Consider the following 27,924-nt stretch of genomic DNA (forward strand, 5'->3'; position numbering starts at 1 on the left):
TCGTTTTGTGTATGAGAGGTGAATGATGTACGTGCTTAAAGTACACAGACATATCTCTCATATATCTCTGCTCTGATGGCTGCTCAAAAGCTTTTACAGAAGTTGAATCTGCAGTTCTGTGCAGAACTGGTTTGTGGACAACTGTTTGTCTGTTTGTCTCTTTCTGAAAGCATAAACTTTCATTGTACCTACAGAGAAATGGTTATAGAATAAGATCTTTGAAAATACTTAATGAAAAAGGAAATAATATCCTGGTCATGCTATCTCTCAGTAGAAATGATAAATTCCTAAAGTAAAGGTTGCTTCAGAATGAAACCTATGCTACTTCTGGGCAGTCCTTAGTGTGATGTGCAGTAGATCAGTGTGTCTCCCTGCTGAATGCAGTATGTGCCCGCTTTTTACATGGGGTAGTAAAATAGTTCCCTAGGTATTAACAGTCTTCAGTATATTTACATCTCTCTGCTGAACATCACAAGTAACAGTGCATCAGTAATGGTTGAGCTCTATAAGTGATTTGGAGGAAATAAGTCTCTTCAGCATCTTTGAAAATTGAGGACTCTTCTACCTAACAAATTCTTGTGAAATAAGCGGAAGCGTGAATTTAAAACAGAGAACTGTTTACTCACTCCCAGTCTGCAATGACAGTACATTTTTGCAGTTTATTCACTTTCACGGTGGACCAAGTTAATCAATTCAATAGGAACACAAGCATAAAGTAAGTGTGTGGAAAGATACCTTTCCCAAGCTTTTATGCTGATGGGCCTAGCTCTGTTTTAGGCTGGGTACTGGGCAGCCCAGCCTCATTGCTCAGCATGAGTTGTGATACTTTTGTTGCCTGAGTATGTAGATCTGAAGATAAAATAATGAAATTGTGCAAGAAAAATAAGTTATGCAATGCCTTTCTCACTAATTTTTAAAAAGGGAAGCGGAAAAGAGAAGCGATTCCAGAATTTCTTTCAGTAGAGAATGTGGCACTCTGTACCTAGGGGTGTGCAGTGCGATGGGCAGAGTTCCAGGATTGCTAAATTGTTAAGTTCAGTGAGAATTGGCGGGTTTTCTTTTAAAATTTTATTTTTCAAAATAATTTTTAATTGGAAGTGGTCTGTCTTCTAGCCTCATTTTAGTGAGAATTATTGTTCCCTAACCAGTGTACCAACTGAAACACTGATAAAAGGGACAGTTACCCTTTGCTAATCTTTCTGCTTCACAAAATTGGAGTACTGTTTCTTTTCTGAATGTGAATTGAATGTACCTCACTAGCTTAGTCATTTCTAAAAACTTTTTTGTTTCATGGTATTGTGTCTCAAATAATAAAATAGGGTTTTTTTTTATAGTAAAAGGTCAGTTACAGGCATTTTGGGCTATTTGGTTTGACAAGACATTGGGTGAAAATAGAATCTGAGTTGATGACCTACAACTGCAACATTTTTACAGGAGCATTTTTGAAGCACAGTTAGTGATGGACTCAGCAGTTTGAGTGTGTAATTCATTATGGTAAAGATGGTGACATTTAGTTACCTTACTCAGATAAAATAGTCTTGTGTGGATTTCCAAAAAATGGGGATTGTAGGAGTAATTCCTTTCTGATGCTTAATGGTTGTCAACCTATGGTACTCCATTGTCTTAGTTTACTGAAGCAGAAAATTTTAGAAGTTTCTAAGAATTTGCCTCTGGAATGGAGGCATGCAAAGCATTAAGTTAAGAAAGAAGACATACACAAGCAAGTAAAATAGTCATAATGAGATCTAATTTTATGCATGATTATCCCTTACAACTTTTTCAGTGCGCTTCTCTTTTTTTAATGACTCAAAATATGGGCAACAGTGAATAAAGCATAGCCTCTCATGGTCTTTTTAGTAACAAATTTAATTCTAAGATCATTCTTAAGTAATGAGTTGCCGGATTTTCATAAGTAATGGACAAAAGAATCTTTATAACTTAAATTGTGTTTCAGGATCCTGCAGTTACCAAGGCCTGTTAAACTTGAAGATCTTGCAGCTAAAGCTAAAGTTGCTTTTGGACAGACTATGGATTTACATTACAGCAATAATGAGGTAATATTCTGGGTCTTCTAAATTCTCAGTAACTTGTACATTGATTATTTTGAGGCTGAAATTTGCTCTCGTAACAAAACTTACTTCTGTGACAAAACCCCAGATTTCTATTGTGTGTGTTCTCAAATATGCAAGGCTTGTCTAAATTAGCATAGGCAGGAGATGTGTGAAATGTTTTATGGGGAGAGTCATATCTTAAAGAATTATGTCTCAGACTTGAGTGGGAATGGGTAAATTGTCTTCCTGCTCTGCCACAGTCCTGTTGCATGACTTTGGGAAAGTCTTTCACCTCTTTGAACTTTGTCGTGTTCGTAAATTTGAAATAACATTTACCTTTCTTGTACACTTTTTTTCTTTAAGGATTAATCTTGTTAGGTAATTGCTAGAATGCTGCATTTAGTTATGTTTAGTTTGGAGAACTAGGCTTAACTGTTGCTCCTCTTAAAGTGGCTGGTTCCCAAAGATTTCTTGGGAACAGTGCCAGTGCTGTCAAGCCACTTATGTCTGGTCGATATTGCTTCCAGCTCTTCTTTAGAAGTAGAGACAAAATTATTAATAGGAAATATATTTACAGATGCAGGATCTATTCGTAGGAGTTACTTCTGGTTTTTGCCTTGAGTCAGTGAAGTGCATGGAGGATTATTCGTGTGCTTGGTTATGCACAACATGATTGCTGTATCTAATCTGCATCTTTGCAGAAGAAAATGCCTGTAATTGCTGTTTTTTGGTTACTCGCTACCTTACCAGGCCCTTCTGTGAAACTGATCCTCAAAATGAAGAATTCCAACAGAAGGCTTTTGGAGATTAGAAAGGTCAGGAGAAATGGCCATTCGTGATGTTTTAGCCTCAGCTCCTTCCTCTGATAGATCTTCAGGCATTTGAGCAGGTTTTCTGCTTGCCGACTTCTGCACTAGTTGGCAAATCATCCCATCACCTTTCCGAAATGTGATGGTAATAACCTGTCACGAGCATTAAAAGTGCAACTTAAAATGAAGAGTACGCTCATTTGTTATGCAGACCTTCCTCCCTCTTTCACATTTCTTTTTGTATAAAAGTACTGTATTTCAACTGATGTTGTATTTGAGCATCACTGACTGAGACTATTTACAACTAGAATAGATTTTTAAAACCCCATATTGCATTGTTCCTTTGTTACAAGCAGAAGTTGTAATTTACATTTCTGAAACGTAAGCACAATTTTAGTTGTTAGAGAACTCAGATCTCAAGTGTGCTTTAATGGCATAACCTTTTCTGTTCTAAAAATACATTTATACCAAGTTAATGCTAATTAATTAGATCCAAGTAAGAGTCTAGTGAGGACTACAGTTGTTCCACGTCGGTCACGTCATGCTTGATACATTTTCTTAACAAATTCTGATTTTTGATGAAGTTCTGTTAGTGATGCAACTTCAAACAAATGTAGTTGTAATATTGTGAGATACAGAAATGTGCTTTATGCTCTCTAAAGCAGGGCTTATTTTTATTAATCTGATAGGCTTGCATTGATTTAGGAGTTGGCAAATACAGTGACACTGTTGAACGCGTTGCTCTGAAACTTGTCGGCTATTAAGTTGTACGTATGTAAAATGGTTGCTCCTTCATTGTCAAGACTTGTTCCACCGTGCTGTACCTATTGAAGGCATCTGAAGAAAGAATTAAGGTTGAATTTCAGACATTTTGGTGCTAACTTCAGGCATCATTTAATAAATTTTATTTTCAAGTTTGGAATGAAAGATGGCATCAGTTATTTCTTTCTCTGCACTTGACTTCCTCATTTCTTTCTTGTGTCCTGTTTAAGACATCTTTTTAATTTTTTTTTTCCCTTTTTTGTAGCTTGTAATTCCATTAACCACACAGGATGATCTGGACAAAGCTGTTGAACTGCTTGACCGTAGTGTTCATATGAAGAGTCTCAAGATATTGCTTGTAATACATGGAAATACACAGGTATGAGTTGGCACGCTAAATGTCTTTTTCCTCAGTTTTCATATTGAAGTATAACTTGTATCTTTTCTTAAAGATGACATTTTTCTAATTGAAAATATTACTGATTGCTTCTTCAGTTCCCTTTAAGCATCTGTTAGCATTTTGTATTGACCTGGGTTTAACTCTTTCCTAGATCCTGTTCCTCTGTGTTTGCCTTCCCTACAGTGGTAGAAAAGCGTTCCTTAATGGGATACTGATGTGATACAAATTCGAGAAGTGCATAGAATCTAAGTAACTGCAGTTATTTCAAACTGTTCCTTAAGGCATATGTTGGTGCCACTCCTTTGTGACAAGTTAAATGTTTGTTGTACCAAATGGTAGCAGTGGACTCTAGGCTAAATACTGAGTTATTTTGGTATTATCTAACACATCATGGCCATGATATTGATAGGATTTATATACTAGTACATATTGAAAATTATTTTAAAATATTAAGAATGAGCTACTAGAGTAGGTGAATTTTTATATAAATTGGCAAGCTTCTTTTTGACTGCTTGAAAAAAGGATTGCGCTGCACAAAACCTATAAAGTTTGTGAAGTATTTTCATTGTCAGGAGGATAAAGTACTAACTGCAATTTGTAATACGTATGCATTTTCAGTCACCCAGTGTAAATAATGTGGAACCCCTGCCCTCACTGGAAGATTTAGATAATACAGTGTTTGGTCTGACAGACAGAAAAAGGCGACTGTCTGTAATAGGTAAGCTACGTATTTCAATAGCTTTAATTGTAAAAATTTTTCTTTTATATTATTTTCTTCATGAAGATCTTGCTTTCAACTGTTTGAATTTCTCTTACTCTTCGATGACTCTGCTACGAGTTTGCACTTGGGGGACTGGATTTTGAATTTTAAGTCAAATGTGGTTTAAATATATACAATACAGAAAATTAACAAAAAAAAAAATCACAAGTAAATAAATCTATGGTAGAATTATTTGAGGTGACTGATGGGTATCCTAAAAAGTTAACATTAGTATTCCCCTTTTTTTTCCAGATACAGGAATGAGTTACTAAAAAATCTGTTTGTTTATATGGCAATGCATTTCCTTGTTCAATTTAAGACGCCCATATTTTTTTTGACTAATCTTTTTGCTTATTCATGATGTAAAGTTGCTGTGATGTTAAGTTCCAAATTTAATTATGAAACTAGAGAGTTTAATGAATTATTTTTCAGACATTTTAATTAATTTATTATGCATTTATTATAAATAGAGGTATTCATGTTCTTGCAGACATAATATTCTGTAAAGAAAAACTGAAATTCTCAAGAGTTGGAAAGGATTAGTTGACATGAGTGTAAGGATTTGGATTTTTATTTTATTTCAAAAGAAGAAATTTACCGAGCTAGATGTGTAGGCAAACTTTATTTCTGTCCGTATATAATGAAGATTCTTTTCAATGAAATTGAGGCAACCCTGCTCCAAGTTTTTCATAATTCCTGAATTACAGATTTTAAAAGCTGTGTATAAGTCTTGTATTGCATAGTTATTTGTGAATTTTCTAAAGCAAGAAGTGATCCAGGCAAGCTCAGTGCCTATGAAGCATTTGAATGAAAACCCTGGATTCTGGGTTAGCAAAGGGACTCTGACTAGCCCTTTTGTTTCAAAAGGTTCTAATACTCGTGATAGGAGTTCACCTCCCCCAGGATACATTCCAGATGAGCTGCATCAGGTGGCCCGAAATGGGTCCTTCACCAGTATCAACAGTGAGGGTGAATTCATTCCAGAAAGTATGGATCAGGTACGTGTGTGACTTATTAAAATTAAATTTTTTGTTAGGTTGATTTATCAAATGCTTGATTTATGAAAATTTTGTTAGGTTAATTTATGAAAGAAGGATATGGAATTGTTAGAAAGAACAGCTAAAAAAATAATGACAATCCTAGAATACGTGATCTGTGAGAGAAGGTTAAAATAATTGTGGTGTTTAGTCTTGTAGAACCTGTTTTTTCTCTGTAAGTCTCTTCAATTATTTAAATATTTTGCTACAGGGAGAAAGATAATATTCTTAATTTCCATGATAGCTGAGTGATGTAGTGATAGATCTAAATTACAGCAAGAGATGTCTACATTAGAAAGCACAAACCCCTTTATTTTAATGAGTAGGTTATGTAAACAAGACCAGTTTTATAACTTTCTCAGGTAATTAAAGGAGGTTTTAAAGAAGAGTTTGCATCTGTCAGAATTATTTGGACTCAGTTGATATTGTGTTGGGGTAGAGGCAAGGGGATAGCGATGAGCCTGGAATAAATAAGCTCTGAAATACTTTCCACGGTCACATATTTGTGCGAGGATCACAAATGTATGCTATTTTATTCTCCAAATTCACCTGAATTACTGGTATGAGATATCAGCCCACTTAGCACGAATAAAAATCCCACTCTGAATATCAAAATTGCCTTTAAAAACAGCAGGAAAGATGGAGGAATGTAATGGCTCACAGAATTGGCAATGGAGAAAGAGATATTTTAAGGAGGAAAAAGAAAGAATAATGCTGCATACCCGAATCCCTTCAAGTTCTTGTTGACATTGGCACTGTATTCACGAATGGCAAGAGGCAATGGTTTTATGAGCTGACTAAATGAGAGACAGATGATAGAATAAAAATAAAGGCAAAGAGATTGTGCAATTTATTGCACAATTTTAATGACTGAGCTGGGAATAGAGACTGAATCTCCTAATTTCCAGAGCAGGGTGCTATTCATTATCACAGACACGTGGTCAGATCCAGCCCAGGCCTGGGTTCATTCAGTGAAATGATTACTTTTGGCCTGAGCAAAGTCGGTTTTGGTCACTGACTGGGCAGAGAGGTGTTCTGTGAGGCCCAGGGTGACCTTTCACTCGAGAGTGTTCAAGAAACATGTAACGCATCAACGTGTAAGATGTCAGCAGGGTTTAAATACAGGAGTTTTACTTTCCTAGGAAGCCAGGTTAGTTCAACCTGAGCAGCCTCAAGGGCCAGATGGGGGTGTTGTGAACTCAGAACCTCTGTTTGCTCCCTTCCCCCTAGGTTGCCACGTCACCTTGGCAAGTGTTGACCATGCTGGCTACATCTATCACAGCCTGCCCCACAAAGACAAGAAGGGAATTTGGGAGTGGAGGGCTTTGCTCTGCTCTCCCGTTGGTCTGCCTGAGCGCAGCTATTCATGCTCTGACAGCAGACCCCATGCTTTCTCTACAGAAGGGCTCCTGGGTTGGATAGAAGTGGGCCATGGTCTGACAGTTGGACCATACTGCATTAGGTTGTAGAGGTAATTAGTACGGCAGCAGGTGGGCTTTTTTCCCTTTCAGGACCCACTGTTCAGTGTAAGAAAAGAGGAATATAATTGCTGAACCTATGGCAAATGTTGTCCTCCCTGATGCGGAGTTCATTTAAGTGTCTGAGTTCGCAGGGTGCAAACTCAGTTTCTGGACAGTGTTTCTTTTAATAAGTCCTTGATTGGTGCTCGGCATAATATGTGCCCAGGACCTTTAAGATGCAGCGTAGACCACAAAAATTGGAGGGGTAACTGCTTCATTTACAGCAAAAGGTTAGTGTCCAATTCATAGAAAATAGTAGATGTTCTATAATATACCAAAACAAACTTCATTTTAGGAAGGAGCTCATTTTAAGACAACAGATGAGCTTTCCACTCTGTTTTTGAGAGGCAGGCTGGTAAAATTGTCACATTCAATAATTCAATGTTTAGATTCTGTTTCCACTTCTTCTGAAAAATAAATCTGTAAAACATTTCGGATTGTTTTACTGCAAAAGAGAAGGGAGTGATGTTTGCCTGTCATTAAACTTAGGATTTAAAGGGTGGTAGTGTGAGATAACAAAATGAATGTCAGCCAACAGAAATAGCTGGTAATCAAGAGGATACTCTTGATTATCAATCCATTTCTTTTTCTCTAGATTAGAATTCGAGAAACAGCCAAAGTTTTGATGATTGCTTTCATTATGTAATAGATCTGGCCTAGATAGTCAATTTTGTGACTTCGGACTGATACATGGCAGCTTTCACACAGCTCACAAGCATCGATTACTAGGTCATCAGAAGTGCTTCAGGAAAAAAAAATAATGGGTCTTTGGTGTTTTTGTAAACTCCAGTTTCACATGAAAGTTTATTTTATTTGAAACAGGATTTTGGTTTGGGCGAAAAGGGAGAGTGTTTTGAAATTTTATGCATTCTCCCTCTTTCTCCATTTTCTCTTCAGTTCTATCTTAAAAAATCCGCGTAACTCACTTGGAGTCCTAACTAGAGATAAATGTTTAAAAGCTCTTTACAGTATTTGATTTCAGCTGTCTTCTGTGACTGCTAGTTGGCCATACTTAAGCCACTACAGAGATTATATAAATTGTGTTCATCAAAATCTGTGTCATATTTGAGATTTTTTTCTTTGGTGATGACAACAAAATCCACTTTTGTTTTTTTTAAACTGTCTCAGATTTTTATCCGTTAGAGACCTTATTTTTGTTATTCTGTTAAGCTACTCTCATGCAGATATTGCTGTGATATTGAGAGACGATGGCTTGTACAGGAAGAATGTAGCAGTACAACTTCTTATGTACAAAGTGTACGAAGTATTAAATACCTTAACTATATTCTAGTTAGATGTAACAAAAATGATACAGTCCTTTCAGGATTGCAGAATGCAATGCGGGTTCAACTGTGTCAGCAAACTTTTTCACTAATAATTAATATTTATGGTTTGGTTTTGTTTTTTACTAGGTGTCTCAAAACAGAAACTTTGAAGTATTTTAAAAAAAAAAAAAAACAACAAACAAAACAAAAGCAACCAAAACTTGAACTTGTTGGTCTTTCTCTCTTTGTTTTTTATTAGATGCTGGATCCATTGTCTTTGAGCAGTCCTGAAAACTCTGGCTCAGGAAGCTGTCCTTCACTTGACAGCCCTTTAGATGGGTAAAAATTACTTACATTCTTTATTTGTCTTTACTTGATTGCATAATATTTCAATTGTAACCTATAATAAATCTCCAGTGACAGCCATTGCTGAACTTCTTCCAGAAATTCCTCTGTAAGTTATAGAACATTTATAAAAGCTTATTGAAACTTAATTGCTTACTAATACACAAAAAATAGAAGTAGCTTGCTTTTTTTTTTTTTTTAATAATTTCCATTTGAAACACTTTGTAGATCCTACAAAGAAGTACTGAAGTTTTTTATTAAATTTTGCCATTCTTACACATATGTGAAGTATATTCCCTGGCAGTGAGCTGCCCCATCAAATTTACATTTCTTTGGCACTGCTGTATGAAGTAAGCTTCCCTCTTCCAAGGTAGAGGGTACCCAATTCAAAAAAGAGGGTATAATCATTTAAAGACTTCAAGAGACAATCCCCTGCTTTTCTTTGCAGTTACTCTCCATTCTCTCCCCTTGTTCCCATTGCAGACTTCCCACTTATTTTTCTTTGTTTAAACCTGTCCATTAGCATGTGTACTGTGGTGGGTCTGGAGAATATGTTTTGATTGACCTCTTAAGGAGATTCGTGTGTTTTGAGAAGGTCACTGTCCACAGTTTCTCAGCCACCAGGTAAACCAAACAGAGTGTGCTCCTCTGGTTTACAGTTGGTCAGGCAAATAACCTTGGGTCTTATGTTGCGCAGATTGGCTACTCGCTTATTTGGAACCACTATACAAATAATACTGTTAATTAAGTATTTAATTGGTAGGAAGGTAAAAAGTTGGAAATCATTGCCTGTGTTAATTAATGAGAGCTATTGTATTCCGTAATACCATTTTATTTGAGAATATGTGACTTGAGTACACAAATACATTTGCTCTAACAAATATATTTTTGAGTTAAATAATGAGTCTTCATTTCACAAGCAAGAAAACAATAGACATGAAAAGTATTTTGTGGTTGGAATGTGATAGGTTATACACACACAGTGGTTAATGTAGCTACTACATAGGATAGAAATTCTGCCAAATTTCCAAATGTTTAGGTTTTTGTGGGGTAGGGGTGAGTGGAAGAAGGGGAAACAAAACAATCTAAATTCAACTCATAATATTTCTTCTTCAAAACTTCTTTTGCTTGTTTTTTTATGTACTTCATATGTCACCTCTACTTAGTTTGTTTTCCTTTTTTTTTTTTTTTTTTTCCCATTCAAATATTTCCTACAAAGATGTAGGTTTTGTGTCTCCATTTAGCTTCTGTTACCCATTAGAGAAATTCTTACCAGAAAAAGGAGGACATTGTTTTGGTATGTTTATGGAAATATACTGTAATCGGTTGCTCTGACTGGCAATCCCATCCATTCCTTTTGGTGGCTGGGAGTTACATACCAACTGTAGGTAAGAAACAATGTGATCATGTAAGAACCAAAAAATTCTTCATCATTCTATAACTCAATAAAATTACTCTCTTAATCCTATGACTTTCATGGAGAGAAGAGGAACTATTTCGAGACGTTAAAAGATTCTGCATTTCTTTGGTTAAATTTCCTCAAGAGTTCTTGTCGGATGTATAAGATATTTTGCCAGTCTATAAACTTTTGTGTTTAGCCATAAAGGTGTGAAACATAACAGTGCTCCTTTGTGGCTTTACTTGCGATAATTCATGTTTTTACTAATACCATTGCTCATTAACACAGTCTGTTGCTTTCTTACTACATTAAGCTCAATAAGCAAGCTTTTCCATTGTTACTGATCTTGAGTTAGTATTGATAACGTTTACATGTGATTTTCAAAATTAGGTTCCACGTAACAGGTGCAACAACTTGTATAGCAATAAATTTTCATCAGTCATAAAGAACTGTGAGACAGTAAGGTTAAATGTTTAAGTACAAGATTAACAGCAGTATGTTTTAGATGCTGTATGTTTTTACACTTCCAGAGACAACTATCCCAGATCTCGGATGCCAAGAGCACAGAGCTATCCAGATAATCATCAGGAATTCTCAGGTAGGCAAAATTGTTGGACGTAATGGTTTTCCAGAACTCTTCCTCTTGCAAATAATAGGGCTTAGAAGGGAAGTTCACATTAAGAGCTATTGTATTACACAAACTTAATATGGTAGGATAAAACAAACCAATAAAATCCAATCCAAATGCACATGGTAAAAAAATACCATGAAATATAAGATCTTCCAACTATTTTCTTTTAGATTATTGTGTGTAACACCGTTGTTAGTGTGTGTAGTATAACATATCTGCCTCTGAAAAACTCTGAATAAATGATGCAGTGGGTAGTGACGCACAACAGTTTTAAACTGGACTGTAAAGTCCATTTCTAAGTTGTCACTTAACCTTGGTTAATTTATTTAATGTTGGAGTGTTGTGGTTTAACCCCAGCAGGCAGCTAAGCACCACACAGCTGCGTGCTCACTCCCCCACAGTGGGACGGGGGAGAGACTCAGAATGGTGAAAGAGAAAACTCGGGAGTTGAGCTGAAGACAGTTTAATAGATAAAGCAAAAGCTGCATGTGCAAGCAAAGCAAAATAAGGAATTTGTTCACTATTTCTCATCAGCTGGCAGAGGTTTAGCCATTTCTAGGAAAGCAGGACTTAATCACACCTAATGGTTACTTAATGGGAAGACAGATGCCATAACTCTATACACAGAATTACAGAATGGTCTAGGTTGGAAGGGACCTTTCAGATCATCGAGTTTAACCATCAACCTAACACTGACGTAAACCATCACTAAACCATGTCACTAAGCCTCCTTCCTCTTCCTTTCTCCCAGCTTTTATTGCTGAGCATAATCTCTTACGGTATGGAATATCCCTTTGGTCAGCTGCGTCCCCTGCCAACTTCTTGTGCACCCCCAGCCTACTTGCTGGTAGGGCAGTTTGAGAAACAAAAAAAGCCTTCATGCTACGTAAACAATGTTCAGCAATAACTAAAACATCCCTACCTTATTAACACTGCTTTTGGTCACAAATCCAAAGTGTAGCACCATCGGAGCTCCATAACATAGGAGCTGTTATGAAGAAAATTAACTCTATCCCAGCCAAAACCAGTACACGGAGCCTTCGCTTTCTCCTGTGTGAAATGAGGATTGCTTTGAAGTGCTCGTGACTTCTGTAATTGAAAGCACTGCAAAGCGAAAGGATGAAGGAGAACTGTGTGCTGTGCCTATAAATCAGTCGTCACCACTAATGTTTTCGTCCGACACTCTGGCTTGAATCGGAATTGTTGTGCTTGGTTCAGGATGCAAAGTGCAGTGGGTGACACTGAAAGTGCGTTGAGGTCTCTCTCATGGACTTGCCTCACTACAGAATTTTTCTGTTGAACAATAATTAAGCTTCCAGTGAATCTGGGGTGTTTCGGGTTTTTTGGTCTATTATATACTTTAAGGCTTCTTTTTCTTTTGTTTATTAAGCTTTATCCAGCTAACTCTGATTGTGTGCATTCTCTTTTAAGGATTCTCGAGTGCTTAACAGATTGCATCACTTCTAAATGAAAATAAAACTAAAACTATGTATAAGAAGCATTTAGGTGGCAGTGATAAATACCAAAAAATGTTGGCAATGTCAGAAATTAGTTTGCTTTTGGTAATCTTAATCTAGTTTATTTGTGTTTGTTTATTATGGTGACTTTCCTAATACGATGATCTTGCAATACTTTTTTCTCTTTTTTTCCTGTGGGGTACTCTGGTATTTTAACAATGGGATAGCCAGCAATCATTAATTCCATGTTCAATCTTTATTCTCCTAATTTGATGTGTAACAAAACCAGAATGGTATATAGAGTCAGAAAAAAGGTCCATCTGGCCTAGTGTTTTCTCCTGCCATAACCAGTACCAGGCTTCTGTAGAGGAGCATGTGGTATTCCTTCCTCAGAATATATTCCTAGCCCTGTATGGCTTAAGGGCTCTGCAGATGCAAGATGCTTTTCTGTGATTTGATGGATTATATTTTTTTCCTTCCACAAATTTTTCCAGTCCGTATTTCAACTCGTATAAACCTTTTCAGTATCAACAGTATGTTGTGGCAAGTTGTTGTGTAACTTACTGTGTTCTATGAAGTATGCCCTTTGTGATTATTTTTTTTTTTCTTTTTTTCATAGACCTCTTTGTCTCCCTTTGAGCTGTTGCTTTTCTAGTCTATAGAGGCCTGCGTTCCTTACGGAGAAGCACTTTTATATCTTTGATCATCTCTGTACTTCTAAATATTTTCCATTTTCACTAAATCCTTGGAAATGGAGTAGACCAAAACTTTTTTCAGTATATCTTAATGATTTATAGCATTTAATTTGCTTCTTAGCCAGTACAGAGAGTTCATCTGCTGCTTTATTGGAACTCTGTGTCACAGTCCTTTAACATAGCCTACATTGAATTTCTTCTGCCATTTTAGCATCCAGTCACGTATACTCTTAACGGCTTTCTGCAATTCTGCTGTTGGCTTTATTTCTTCAAGTGATTTTGTCACCTCACTATTCATTGTTCTGTCCAGAGAATTCATGCATAATTAAACTGTATGAGTTGTAGTGCAGATTCCTGTGAAACTGTTGACCATTTACTCCAATCTTACGTACTTATCTTCTATCCAGTTATTTATGCATGAGGGACTTTTCCCTTTATCTTATGAATACTTTTCTTCTTTAATTTAAATTTTTAAAAGAGGACCTATTGAATGTGGTTTAGTAATTCAATCTGTGTTGACTCATTCACCAATTTTTCATATTTATGCATCTTGAAATTTTATGCTTTGTAACAGTTCTGCCAATTTTCCTGGTGAGCTGTAGTTTCCCACATTCCTCTAGAAACTGTTTTTAAAACTGGAGTAATTAGGCATGCTGCAGTCCTCTGACGTTCTTTTAAGCACAAGGTTACAAACCACTTGAGCTATTGAATTCTTGATCCTTTGGAACTTTTGTCTGAATGTCCTTTTAGTTCTTGTGATTTGTTAGATTTGTGGCTTTTGTTCTAGAATCATTTTGCTCTGATGCTTCAACTTGAAGCTTATCCACTGATACGTTCCGCCATGTTAAAGTTTATAGTACTAAACTGGTTAATTTAATATGCTTTTGTCACATTTTAAATTTTGAAATGTATCTTTTTATTTTCTAGTAGAGTATGATATCCCAATATTTGAGAAATTTGGAAAGGGGGGGACTTATCCCCGAAGATACCATATTTCATATCATCAACAAGACTACACCGACGGTAGGTGCGAATACTGCAAGAGCTTTACTTTATTAATCTGTTTTTCTCTTGTTAAAAAGTGAAGAAGAAAATTTAGATTGTAAGATCCTTATGAATGAAAATATTGAAGAAATTGAAAGCTTAACTTCTTTCCCCAGATTCAGTTGCTAAACTTGTAATGATCGGTAGAGCTGCTGAGCAGTCTTACTTCTGGTAAAGTTATGGATTACAGAATTCATGACTCAGGTGCATGGCTCTGAAAATGTTCTCTGTCTTTGTGACTGGCCATGCACAAGTCATCCAGTGTAAGCTTTTGACCTTTGTGACCCTTTTCTATCCAAAGTAGATATGTCAGTTAGTTTGTCATTCCTTGTTTTGCTTAAAATAAAACCCAAATACAGTAGAGTTCCTAATAACAGTTTCTCAGATTAAAAGAGTAAGTAAAATTGAAGAGCAGTGATTTAAACTGAGAATTAACAATTAGCTGGTGAAGTCAATTCAACACCTGTTAAATCTACGAAGGAGGGAAAGAGGAGCAGCTGAAGGATTGTTTGACTTGAGGGTGTGTCAAGCACTAGTTGAGAAGTGTTAAGAAGAAACTTCTCCAAAGACCAGATGGCTTCTTTGGCAGTATGGAACGAGCACAGCAATAAATAGAATTCTGTTACAGAAGTCACAGAAATACCAAATTGAAGGACTGCAAGGCAGCTTCAGTCCAGTCCCTTGCTTTAAGGCAAGATTAAAGAGGCAAAGATCTGTCATGCTGACTTTTAAGTAAACTCTAAATGGACTTTAAGAGAAGAGACACTAATTTTCCTTACGTAACTAACTTCAAAGACAGTTTATCTTATAACTTACCTTTCTCTGTCTTCTGAATAATTTTTCCTGCAAATGAAGCTAGTAACTAGTTACACCATTTTAACAGTGAAAAACTGGTCACTGCCCACATGTAACACTACATCACATACAATCTGTTTCATCTCCTTAGTTTTCTTTCAAGCCCTATGCCTTACCTCAGACATTTTTGCAAGCCTCTTTTTTTTTTTTTTTTTTCTATTTTTTTTCCTGGCCACTTCTCCATTCTTACAATGGCGAAAACTCAATGGAGTACTCTAGCTAAGGCTTTTCTCATGGACACTTTATGTATAACATAGAATATAACCATAACTCAGTATGTAACAGTCTTGTTAATACATTCCAGAATGACACCGTACTTATTTTCATAGGCTCCATACTGACTGCTGTTCAGTCTGTGGTCTGTTACAGTTCCTATATCCTTCTCTACACGACTTTTAGCCAACCAATTACTTTACACTTTGTGGTTTCTGCATTTGATTTCTCTTTAAGTATGTACGTTGTACTTCCTTACTGAATTTTATCTTGTTGATTTCTGAGTCATCTCCAACTTAATAATATCATTGTGGAATTTGATTTTTATCTTTAATGCACTTCCAGCCACGCTTAACTTGATGTCATCTGCAATATTTCAGTGTGTTATGTTCCATCAGTTAAAATAGTGTATGGAAGTGGACTGAAGGTAAACTGCTGTGGGTGTCTACTTAAGTTATCCTCCCCTTTGAAGGGAAATCATAGAATCATAGAATAGAATCATAGAATGGTTTGGGTTGGAAGGGACCTTAAAGAACATCTAGTTCCAACCCCCCTGCCATGGGCAGGGACACCTCCCACTAGACCAGGCTGCTCCAAGCCTCATCCAGCCTGGCCTTGAACACTTCCAGGGATGGGGCATCCACAACTTCCCTGGGCAAACTGTTCCAGTGCCTCACCACCCTCACAGTAAAGAATTTCTTCCCAATATCCAATCTAAATGTACTGGTATGTGCTGTATATCACTGATAACTGCTCTGAATCTGTCTTGGGCGTACTCTACATAGTTGATGTATGCAAGGCTACACTAGTTAGCTTATGAGAATGTCCCAGTTAAATGGGGAATTTGGATTGGCTACATGTGGCAAACCAATTATGTTTGGTTTATCACCTTATCTTCTCAGTGGGTTTTGAAACTGCTTAATAATTTGTTTGCATATCTTTCTTGCAATTTGAATTGGCCAGACTAGTATATAAATATGAGCCCACTTTTTCAAAGATATTTTATCTACCTTCTTCAGTTCCCTGGGAACTCCTTCTCCAGTGTAATACCTAATGAATTGGAGATTCCTTCAGCTATTTCTGAGTTCTGTAGGATGAAACTTCGTCAAGCTATGCTGACCTAAAAATGTTTGTGTTATCTAAATGTATTAACATGACTTCTGTTAGTCATCTGGTTGTAATTAACCTTTTTGAAGATCTTTTCTTTTCTTTTTTTTTTTTATTCTAATGCTGTAGCCATCTCTGAATTATGCGTTGTTTGTGATTTTTTTTTTTTTTTTTTTTTGTGGTCGTCCTGTTGATTCCATGTGTAGGTCTTCCTCTGTATTCAGATCTTGTAAGTTTACAGGAAGAAGATACCAGCCTGGGCACTACTGGAATGTAAACATATCTATCACTCTCCTATTTATGAGAAATTTAGTATTTACATCTTAATAGAGCAATAAAAGTAGAGGCAGGGTATTTTCCTTTCTCCTGTCACAGCCCTCCAGGTTTCTAAAGCCTGTCGATTACATGTCAGAACAGTTCCAGAATTTGGTGGCAATTTTGGCCACTTAAACGTAAATCAGTTTTTGGTACAGTCTAATCCTTACATACATTTGTGATGAATGTTTGTTTTCTTCTACATGCAAAATTAAACCAGTAAATTTCCCGATCATTACATTATATCATGCACTGTGGAAGATTAGAACTACATTATGTGGAATTCATGAAGTATTTGCATACATACATTGCACAGCAGTATTTTTTGTAGTGTAACATCAGTATTCTTTGTGTATCGTTGAAGGTCGTAAAACTTTTCCAAGAGCCAGGAGGACTCAGGGGAACAGCTTCCGATCACCAGTTAGTTTCAGTCCTACTGATCACTCGCTGAGCACCAGTAGCGGAAGCAGCGTCTTTACGCCGGAGTATGAAGATAACCGCATGAGGAGGAGGGGAAGTGACATAGACAATCCTACCTTGTCAGTCATGGACATCAGCCCACCCAGTCGCTGTAAGTTAAGGCATTTTGTGAACTCCACTGTAAAACTCTCCTACCTTTCTAGTATATCAAGTCAAAACTAAGCGTGCCATTGAAATACGTGCAATTGAATAATATGTTTTTGTCTCTCTAATAGGAAAAAGTCAAGACTGTATGCTCATCAGTTTTTTCATTGCTTACTGTGCCAAACTTCATGTAGATTTTCACATGGTATTTCCATCTGTGATAACAAAAACACTGTAAAATATTTTTGATAATTTGTTAGACTGTTAAAGACCTAAGAAAGGTTATGTAGATTGCAGTTACTATTTATGTTTGCAGATGTAGGTCAAGTTTTCTGACAAATTGGAGGTCTCAAGTGGTACTGTTTTGTATCTGCCGGCATTTCAGGAGCAAATACATTTTGTGATGACTTCAGTAGCTGGTTCATTTTAGTTATGTCCCATTTTTAAAAAAAGTTACTAAATTTGTTTAACATGCTTTTTCTGTTTTTCAGATTAGCTGTTGCTAGTTGTTTTAATTATGTCTATCTCTACCACAAAGTATTTTGTGAATAAATTTAGGTAGCTCATGTTTTCCATCTTACAGTAAGTTTTGTTGATCTTTGTAACTTATATGGTGAGGTTTAGGACACACAGTCTCTGTTGTTGAAAAATTTAGTCTTTAAAAAAATTATTTTCTGTGTATTCCAGTTTTTCTCGATCAGCTGAATAACAAGCTCATTTGAAAACCAAAACATACTTATATTTTCAGCACCACGAGCTCCAACTAACTGGAGACTTGGTAAACTGCTGGGTCAAGGTGCATTTGGCAGAGTGTATCTGTGTTACGATGCTGATACCGGAAGAGAACTGGCTGTTAAACAAGTTCAGTTTGATCCCGATAGTCCAGAAACGAGCAAGGTAAGTGATACCAATGAGAGAGTTTGTAAAGGGCTTCTGCTGAAGTGGTGTGTTCTAGATGAGACTGGTGCTCCTTTACTTGACGAGGATGATGTTTTAAAACCTGTTGTGTTTTTGTGTCATTGTTGGGAATGCTGTTTTGTTAGTACCTCCGAGAATCACTTTGGTTACCTGATTTTTAATGTTGCATCCCATTTTTTATTTTCAGACATATCCTTATACAGTGAACATGCATAACTTAATTTGGTGTGGTTTCACTCTCTAAAATTAAACGGTCCATTATTAAGTGTGATCAGAAATATGTAATTATTTACAGTTATGGGAACTAGAACAAGTTCCATTTATAAACAAAAAAATCTGTACTAATTTAAGTGTTCCTGAAAATAAATTCTCAAGGATATTTTGTCTATGAAGACAGTTTGAGATTCTTATCTTTTTTTTATTTTTTCAGGGTTGTTTTTTTTTTTTTTTTAAACTTTGGGCATCAGGGCTAGCTACTATTATTCACTGTGTTTCTCTCTGAAGAGCAAAAGTTTCATTGTCATTTTATTCTCTCTCTAAAATTGAACTTGTCCTTCTGTAAATACTGGACATTTGAGGAGAGAAACTATTTAAAAGTAGCACCAATCTTCTATTTCTTTTTTCCCAAACTGTACTTACTGCTTTTTACAGGATGGAAAAAGAATTATTACTTCTCCTGCATTAGGACTACGTTCTGCACTGTGGGGAGCAAGGCTGGGGAAACAGTGGGTGTAAGCCTGACCGCAGAGTTGCGTGGCTGCCAGTTATAGTTGCTGCTACTAGTGATGTAGGATCAAGGAAAAAAGCCAAGAATCATTTGTGCCATAGATTGCTAGTGTAGCGGATGTTACTACTTCTTTAAAACATAACAAAACAACTGATTATGCTTTGAAAATATTAAATATAAAATACTGCAGTGTCTCCTGCAGCAACAGTTTTGTGACCTCACTTGTCATAGCATTTTCTAATGTGTGCCTCTCAGCGTCAAAAAATCTGTTTTCCTTCTAACGTCAGGAGTGTGAGTGTATCAGTAATAGTCTGTGATGGATAAAAAGTAAGTTTTGATGAAAGACTTCTAGGTGAAATTTGGTCAAGTTTGAATTCATGGGTTAGGATTTTCCCAGCATCTTACTGTACAGTCGTTTCAAAATACCTTGCTTCCTGTTTGCAAAATTTTTAGTATTTCAGGTAGCTCTAGAGAAAGCACCGTATGTTTTAATGTTTTGCTTTGCTGTATTTCATTATTACGATATTAAGTGATCCTCAAAGGCATTTTTAAAGTATAGTCTGTCATCCTGGAAAAGTTAAGAATTAATGCTAATTATTCCACTCCAAAGATTTAAAGATTGGGGTTTTTTATTTATTTTTTTTTTTTACCAAACTGGGGGCTTGTGACATGTTGCATAATCACTGACTTCATACACATATTCATATCTGTTGTTCTCTGAAACAAATGTAACTTCAGAATAAGAGAAACAATGAAATAACAGCAAAATCATCCCAAATTCAATTTACAGAAAAGCCATGGGTTTTTTTTAATTCCCTCAATTTAATGGTGATATTTTCCTGTATGAAAATGCATGAACTTTACATAAGCTACAAGGGTATTTGGTTACTTTGTTTGCATAACCCTTCAGTATATACATACTATCCTGCTTTAAAAAAAATCAAAAACAGTATTATTACTACATCAAGCATGGTAAAACTTGTCTGTTCTTTTCCTTTTAGGAAGTAAATGCACTTGAATGTGAGATTCAGTTGCTGAAAAATCTGCTGCATGAAAGAATTGTTCAGTATTATGGCTTCTTGAGAGATCCTCCAGAAAGAACACTCTCTATATTCATGGAATATATGCCTGGGGTAAGCAAGAGAGCCAGTCCACTTCAACCGTCATTTCTATGCAATATAACAAGCACCCACGTAGACAGCTTTTGCAGAAGTGCACACAGATATTAAGGAAATGTCCAAGTTAAAAACAGCAGCGAAAGATGGCGACTGACGAGTGCTTACAGGAGCCTGCCTTCTCCATTGCTCGTTTGGGTTTTCAGAATTACAGTGGTGTGTACAAAAGTTGTTTGCATTTGATTCTTGGCAGAAGAAGTGCCTGGCTGTGTCTTTGAAAAGACAGTGTTATCATTAGGAAACTCTTGAATCTTCCTGAATTTTAATGTTTATTTTTGCTGTGCTTCAGCTTGTGCTGTTGTGTAGTCACCATCTCAACCGCTCGGTTATTTCGGGAAAAAGTAGCTAAGATGGGTATGGGAACAAGTGCATACAAAAAATAATCTTTGTGCTTGGTTTTTATGTGGCACTTAGGTACATGCCGAACTGTTCTTCTACTGTTTTGTTAAGAAATATTTTAAGGTCAGAAAACTGTAGATTTTCGTTTTCTCACCAGGTGGGGTCAGCAGAGCTAAATAAAATGTCCTTGTATAAAAACGTAGGCTCTGTATTTCTGAATGGTTACAGGATTCTACTTTATTCCAGAGAAGCAAAGCTGTGGCGGGGGGGGGGTGGGGTGGTGGTGGTGGGGTTTTGGTTGTGTTTTGTTGGTTTTTTTAATGTGAGTCCTGGGCTTTGTTTTGGGGGGCTTGTTGAATGTTTTGGAGAGTTGGAGAACAGCGTCACAGAAGTAAACTTGGTAGTTTGTAACTCTGTGTGGCAAAGCCAGGTCATACAGAAATAGTTACAAAACCATGAATTTCTGATTTCTGTCATTTTAAGCCAAGACTTGCTTACCTCTCAATTTTTACATAAAGCACCATCCCCCGGCATGTGGTGGGTTTTTTTGAGAACCCTTTTTATTTTCCTGAGTATAAACTAACCAGGGTAAACGGCTGTGTTTTGTCCAACTTGAGTATCACCATTTAACCATCAAAAACATTGAGAGTGGTGTATGAGTGAAAATACAGTTCTCTTGTTCTGTACATCACATTGGAACTCTTTGGCTGCGTGTTAATCGCTTAACATTTCAGTATATAACTCCTCTATTTATCCTCTTTTTTGTCAAAGTTTGTATTTTTCTCAGTGGAGGTAAAACTCTATCTGTGCTTTTAAGTTGATCTAGAGAAGTATAGCAACGTTAAATGTCTACGTTTCAGGCATAAATTTCATTGAATTTCAACTGTATTATTAGCCCTCTTGTGATTCTAGAAATGTTTCAGTGTTTTACGCCCCTTGTTTGCCATAGGGTTCCATCAAAGACCAACTGAAATCATATGGAGCACTCACAGAGAATGTGACTCGTAAATATACGCGGCAGATTTTGGAAGGAGTTCACTATTTGCACAGTAATATGATTGTCCATCGAGATATTAAAGGTAATGATAGTTCAGTGCTCTTTACTACAAATTCTTTTCTAGCCTTGTGTGAAATGCTATTTAATGTAATGTAATTAAGTTTGAAATGCCAAAATACTGACTTACGATCAATGAGATGGCTTTCCATCATTTATTTCTGTCACTGCTGTAAGCTGAGGGGGAGAAATTAAGCATCAGACTTCTGAAAACGTTTCCATAGTCTCGGTCTGCAAAACAAGCATGATAGATTTCTTTCTGATTTTATTTTAGTATTAATAGTTTTGAATATATCAAAGGATGATGTATTTACGAATAGATAGAATGCGCAGAGGAAAGCATCAGGACTCAAAAGTTTATTTTTAGAGTTTTGTTTCCACCAATTACATAGATATTACCCAGCACTTCACTGGTACAAGAAGTGACTGGCAGAGGTGACTTGCCTGATTCCGACTGCTTCTGTTTTACTGCCAGGAAACCTGAGGAAACACATAATACTTTTTGCAGATAGACAGGGGTGATTTGCAAATGCTGCATAAGCAAGTTAACGAATATGTAGGAAGATGGTGATGTGCAAAATAGGTGTGTTGAACACAACACCGTTGTATTCCCTAAAACTTTTACAGTTTTCCTGTTGCTTTGTATCAATAGTGTTTTGTTACAAAAAACGTTGACATGTCACAGTCACTTTGTACATGCTTATGCAGATAAGTGTTTTGAACAAATCTAACAATTTGAGATTTTGCTTTGATAGAGTATGAAGACATTTTCAGTTCTCTGGAAACTTCTTTACTGTTTCTTTTTATTTCCTTTGTATGGCACATTCCTTATTTTGTCAGGAAGGATTTAGAAAGTGACTGGCACTTCCCGGAAGAGGCCAAGGATGCAAACCAATGTGTACAATTCATTATTTTCTGAGCCTCTGAATAAAGTAGTAAGAATGACCAGAGAAAGTAAATTCTGTCTTGAAATGCTAGGGTGCTCTTACATTGTATCACTGAATCCAAACTTCATTACCATTTTCCATACCAAATTGTTAACAGGCCTTTCATGAATGTAACACAGTGTTCACTTCCTTCCAGGAGCAAATATTCTGCGAGATTCAGCAGGCAATGTGAAGCTCGGTGACTTTGGTGCCAGCAAACGACTGCAGACGATTTGTCTCTCTGGTACAGGAATGAAGTCTGTCACGGGAACTCCATACTGGATGAGTCCAGAAGTTATTAGTGGAGAGGGGTACGGCAGAAAAGCAGATATCTGGTACGTTAAAAAAAACCTTCTCTACTGAAAGGCGTCATGTCAGAATGGGCTCTTTTTCAAGAGAGTCTAAGTGTTTGTTACCTGAAGTTGGAGTATTTAATTCTGGGGTTTAAGCCGAAGGTGAGCAGGTGTGAGCACTGACAGTCATATTTCGAGAGTGTAATGCTGAAATTTGGGAATTTTTCATTTGGTGAAATGAAACCTCAGCCCATTGATTTAGGGATCATAAGAGAATCCTTTGAAACTGACCTTGCATGAAGTTAGGATTACCAGACTGTTTATAGATCCTGGAGAGGTACTGGGTGAAAGCAACATGGGAAGCTTTGAAGCATCAGTTAAGTCAATGTCTCGTAACAAAACTTTATCACTGAAATGCCTTTGCTGCAAGGCAGAAAATGAAATGCTCGTCCTTTAGAAAATGAACACATAAGAATGAATTAGCCAGATTTAAATGGGAGGTATAAAACAAAAATTTGGTTTAAGTTGTTATTAAATATTTAAGGATCAAGAGGGAAAGGTAAATTTCAGAAATGAATGTTTGTGCTACATTGTGTAATATGACATAGTCTAACATAGCTCCAGCCCCACGGACAGTTGATTTTAATGATTGGACTCCTTGCACTGCAGGTGACCTGTGAACACACAGAATAATAGGTAGGCAACAGTAGATAAGCGAGAGCAGTAACACTGGTGTGTTTAAAAAGGAACCATGTTATATCCAACCAATGGCAATACTTTTAATGTCAGGGAAATTAATTTAGCCTGCTTCTGGTGACTTAGTAATTATTCTGCTATACTTGAATAATAGAACAGTCTTACAGATTTCAGGCAGTTGACTTTTTCAACTTTGAAGTATTTGTAGCAAGGCTAATACATGATTTTTGATGGAGAAAATCCTGGTTAAAACTAAGAAAAAGTACTGAAGGTTGACTATCAGTCAGTAAATCCTTACCGTACAAAGAAATTACCTCTGTCTGACAGTAACCAAAAACTTTGTGCAATTGTCTTGAAAAACCTATTCGAGCTTATCCATTTTGCAATATCATTCACTTGGTATTGGAAGAGGCTGATCTTGCAGGACCTATAGAACAAAACTTTTCTGGCCATATGCGCGCACTTCTGCCTTCTGAAATCCTTTAAATGTAAACTTTGTATACAGAGATTGTTTAGGGTCTTAAAATTTTGTTTGGCAATCTAAGTGTAGTTTTAGGATCCTTAACTAAAAGAGGAAGATACCACTGAAGTATGGTGTTACTATTCTCAGCTGCCGTGTTACATCTGCACATTATTCACTGGTGATAACTTGTGCGTTTCTAATGAGCTAGCAATATACGCAGCGTACTCAGAGCATTCCCGGGGCTTCGCATTTCCATTAGGCCTTAATGAGCAAGAAAGGTGTCAAGTGCATCGAAATCCTGACAGCGCCTGAAGAACTGGGGCACAAGGATTTTGCAGCACTGGTGGCCTGTGTGAGCGCTGAGTCGCGGCACGGCCGTGACGCAGTTGGTATTGCCTGGGTAAATAACTAATTATCTCTTCACTGAGGTCATAGCTTTTGGCCCAGTCAAGCAATAAAGTGAAGATGCATGTAGTGATTTGTGTACCTTGGAGATAAAGCATAGAGCTGGACACGCAATTCTTTTAAACACGTTTTCCGCTGAAGTTGCTCTGTAGAGTTAGGCGGATGCTACTTTATGGTGGTATTTTAGTCACTTTCTGCTGTTTCTCTTTTTCCTAGAAGGGCATGACTCTGTTGTAACCTGCTGTTTCACTTCTGCCTCTGTTTCAGGAGCGTAGGTTGTACAGTGGTAGAAATGCTCACTGAGAAGCCCCCCTGGGCAGAGTTCGAAGCCATGGCTGCCATCTTTAAAATTGCCACTCAGCCAACCAACCCCCAGCTACCACCTCATGTCTCCGACCATGCTCGGGATTTCTTGAAACGGATTTTTATCGAGGCCAAGCTGCGACCGTTTGCAGATGAACTGCTAAGACACACGTTTGCACACTATCACTAACAGCCTGCCTCAACTCAGCTTGCGTCTACTGCATTTATTTTCTATTTGACTGCACTTTTATTTTTCTTTTTTACAAAAAAAGGAGAAAAAAGGACAAGAGAGAGAATATTCTCTTGAATCTTTGTTTCACTTAGATTGTAAACAATCTAAATTTTGTATCTATAATGAGAATCTTCTCTCCCCCGCTCCCACCAGGACTAGAACTTTTTGTTTCTATAATGTACTGATGTGGTTCATGTAGATAAAGCACTTTAGTACATATTTGTTCCTTATTTAAAGGGTAAAAAAAAAAAAAAGACAAATGCTTGGACAGTCAGGAACTGTGTGACTTTTTCTGACACCGCTGACGGACTCAGGGTGCAGGGAAAAATAGACATGCAGCTAAAGGACAAGAAGGTTACTTCTCTGTGATTCTTCTTTATATGGTAGGTACTTGCGGCAGAGAGTTCTAAGTTCTTACTATATTTTAGCATTTTAATCAGTTTCTGGGTTTTACAGTTTAAGCTGGAACACACAGTTCTGAGAGTTAATGATAAAGCTGGAAGAACTTGGAACTCTCTGTACAGCAGTGCGTCTAACCGGTACTTCTATGTGACCAAAAGAAAAAAAAAAAACAAAAAAGAACTCAACACTGATGTACTAGTTAGAGGTTTTGGTGTAGAATTATTGTATTATCTAAATAGGAAAATAATTACAGGTAAACAGATTATGGACCCATACTCCTAGGAACTACTATACTGCAAGGGGAAGATTTCCATAATAGACAAAGGTCAGCTGATGGATGTAAATAGTTAGGAGAACGCCTCCTGCTGTATCTGCCAAAGAGAACCTCTGTTGCATAAGCTTGGAGGAAGACGGTTATCTTAGATAAGAAAAAATAGTGATGTTGAGAGTCAATTCTCCTCCACGATCCCATGAATGGCTGGAGGGGAAGGGGAGTGACTAATCCTTGTGCAGTATATGAGTTACTTGATTCAGAATGAGCTATAAGAAATGTTTTCAAAGCTGTCAAGAGGCGCTAGGATGGAATGTATGTCAACATCAAGTGCCTGAATAATATAAAATTCTTCCCATTATGCACCAAAAAAGTTGTTTTAGTAACACAGTTCCGTCATCTAGGATGTGTTGAAAATTCCTGAAATAAAGTTAAACATCTTTTAACACCAGGAATAAGTAACCGGGAAAGATAAGACTCCAGTTATATTTTTAATAAGGTAGCGGTGATGAATCCACGTGAACAAGGAGGCACAGCACAAAAGATTGTATAGAATAGGCCAAAAGCGCAAAGGCAGCCAGACGTTAAATAACATGAGCGCGATTTCTCCAGCCTGGTAATCCAGATGATTGGTGTTTGTCAGATTTCCAACTGTCATAAAACGTACGTTAATCACTTTTTCCATTTCTGAAAGAGTATAATAAAAGAACAAAAGTAAAACTCTGCAATACTGCTTCTCAACTGAGAAGTCCAGGTACTGATCAGGTGTAGTGCATAACTGACTTTTCGCAACAGAAAAGTCAAACTTCCATATTTTTGTAGAAGAACACAACATAAATAATTTAAAAGGGCATTTGGAAATAAACTATTGGACTACAGAACTGAAATAACGTATGCTGTTTTGGATGATTCATTGCTTGCTTTTGTTGTTTCGTAGAGGCGGAGCGGGCTGGTACTCTGAACCTTGTCCACTCCGACAAGGCTCTACCTGTTTGGCATCTTTAGAGGACTATCAGAATTATGAAGTGCATGGAGATAAAACAATAGGGTTACCCATTTCCGTGTCAGTACACTCGTGAGATGTCTGAATTTATTCTGCTAACTTCCAAATTTTGTACAAGAGCGTCAGCAGGAGCATGGATCCATCCTGAGCACTTTACCTGTAGTGGAGTAAGAGTGATTTTTTTTTTTTTTTTTTTTTTTTTTTTTTTGAGGCTACCTCTCCTGAGACTGAGAGCGGTTGCTTCTTCGGTTATGTGAGTGTTTTACCCAGCTTATAATTTTCTCAGTCAGGGTATGCAACTGTGCAAGGTTTTCTGAGCGTGGGAAGAACTAAGCAGAGCAGGGAAAGTTTAGAAGGCTGAGAGGAAGGTCAGCTTGTACTGACTTTTTTTTTTTTTTTTTCTTCTCTGTCACTATAAAAGCTATGAAAGCAGCCTTTTAGGAAGAATTGGTATTTGGTATGTACTCTGCTATAAAGGACCTTTGCTTTATAAGCAAAATTTAGTGACAGCGGGGATGGGGAGTTTAATGTAGAGCCTAATAGTTTATGTAGGTAATTTAAAGATCATATAATTGAAATGATTGATTTCAAACAGATTGAGAAGGTACCAAAACCAAGGTGAAAATGTATATAAAAATCAGTAGTGGACAGTGATATCTGAAAAGGTAAGGAAATTTTATATTACCAAAAAAGGACATTAAAGGGAAAACATAACCAGGTTTATCTGTAGCATTCCTAACATTTAAATATACTATTCTAAGAAGAAACTGCACTCTCTGAAGCTTGAAAATTTTCAGAATCTAGTTTTCTTATAATGTGTCCTTTTTGGGAGACAGTGCTGGCTCGTGTCTATCGTGTCTATTGCAATATCACTTCCTCATTGTGATTTTTAATTACTGAATAATCAGTTTTGCTGTTTTTGTGCCTTTTCTAAAAAATGGCATTCAGTCATGACAACAGTAAGCATTTTGGAGCCCAGAAAGAAAGAATTTGCGTTTTCCCTAATTTTCTTCACATATCAAAAAGCTGCCAGTGTAAAGACAGCGCTTACACAAGGATGACATTTGCCAGTTAAGTGATTCTAGTAAAATTTTATTAATTTAACCAAGGTTAGGCTTGAGCTGTTTTTTTCACCCTGTGCAGAATTTGTCTACTGACTTAAAACAACTTAAAGTAAATTTAGATGGTTATTAACGTAAATGTTTTGAGCTAGAAATAATTATAAAGCTAAATCAGACTTTCACCAAAAGTTTAGCGAGTATTTATCCCCTATTGGGGTAATGTAGTAAAAGAAGCTGCAGTAAATTAACGTAGTACATCTGTATACGGTGTCCGTAAAACACTTGTCTTGACTTCTGGCGTGGTAATGAACAAACCCCAGGTAGAGAATTTGAGAGGGCGCATGGAATTGCATGTTTAAAACTCCATCGGAGGAGGGTTGCAGAGCCAAGATCCCTGCTCGCAGCTTCTCGTATCTTACTAACAAAC

At 36.8% G+C, this 27,924-nt stretch overlaps 1 protein-coding gene across 4 annotated transcripts in view; it reads left to right on the plus strand.

The window, feature by feature from the left end:
- Window positions 1-26,317, plus strand: part of MAP3K2 (mitogen-activated protein kinase kinase kinase 2) — a 50,874-nt gene extending 24,557 nt beyond the window's left edge. For 2 of the 4 annotated variants that reach the window (XM_074594387.1, XM_074594386.1), the window contains 13 exons: window positions 1,955-2,054; window positions 3,888-4,001; window positions 4,641-4,740; window positions 5,650-5,780; window positions 8,864-8,943; window positions 10,879-10,946; window positions 14,059-14,154; window positions 17,030-17,236; window positions 17,978-18,126; window positions 19,876-20,007; window positions 21,338-21,467; window positions 22,526-22,703; window positions 24,493-26,317. In XM_074594387.1, the coding sequence (XP_074450488.1) occupies window positions 1,955-2,054; window positions 3,888-4,001; window positions 4,641-4,740; window positions 5,650-5,780; window positions 8,864-8,943; window positions 10,879-10,946; window positions 14,059-14,154; window positions 17,030-17,236; window positions 17,978-18,126; window positions 19,876-20,007; window positions 21,338-21,467; window positions 22,526-22,703; window positions 24,493-24,718 (1,711 nt within the window). In that variant the 3' untranslated portion in view covers window positions 24,719-26,317. The remainder of the gene's footprint in view (window positions 1-1,954; window positions 2,055-3,887; window positions 4,002-4,640; window positions 4,741-5,649; window positions 5,781-8,863; window positions 8,944-10,878; window positions 10,947-14,058; window positions 14,155-17,029; window positions 17,237-17,977; window positions 18,127-19,875; window positions 20,008-21,337; window positions 21,468-22,525; window positions 22,704-24,492) is intronic. The other 2 variants (XM_074594389.1, XM_074594390.1) reach the window with 1 other exon arrangement.
- The last annotated feature ends 1,607 nt before the right edge of the window (window positions 26,318-27,924 follow it).

Source organism: Larus michahellis, chromosome 7, assembly GCF_964199755.1.
Source record: "Larus michahellis chromosome 7, bLarMic1.1, whole genome shotgun sequence".
Taxonomy (NCBI): domain Eukaryota; kingdom Metazoa; phylum Chordata; class Aves; order Charadriiformes; family Laridae; genus Larus; species Larus michahellis.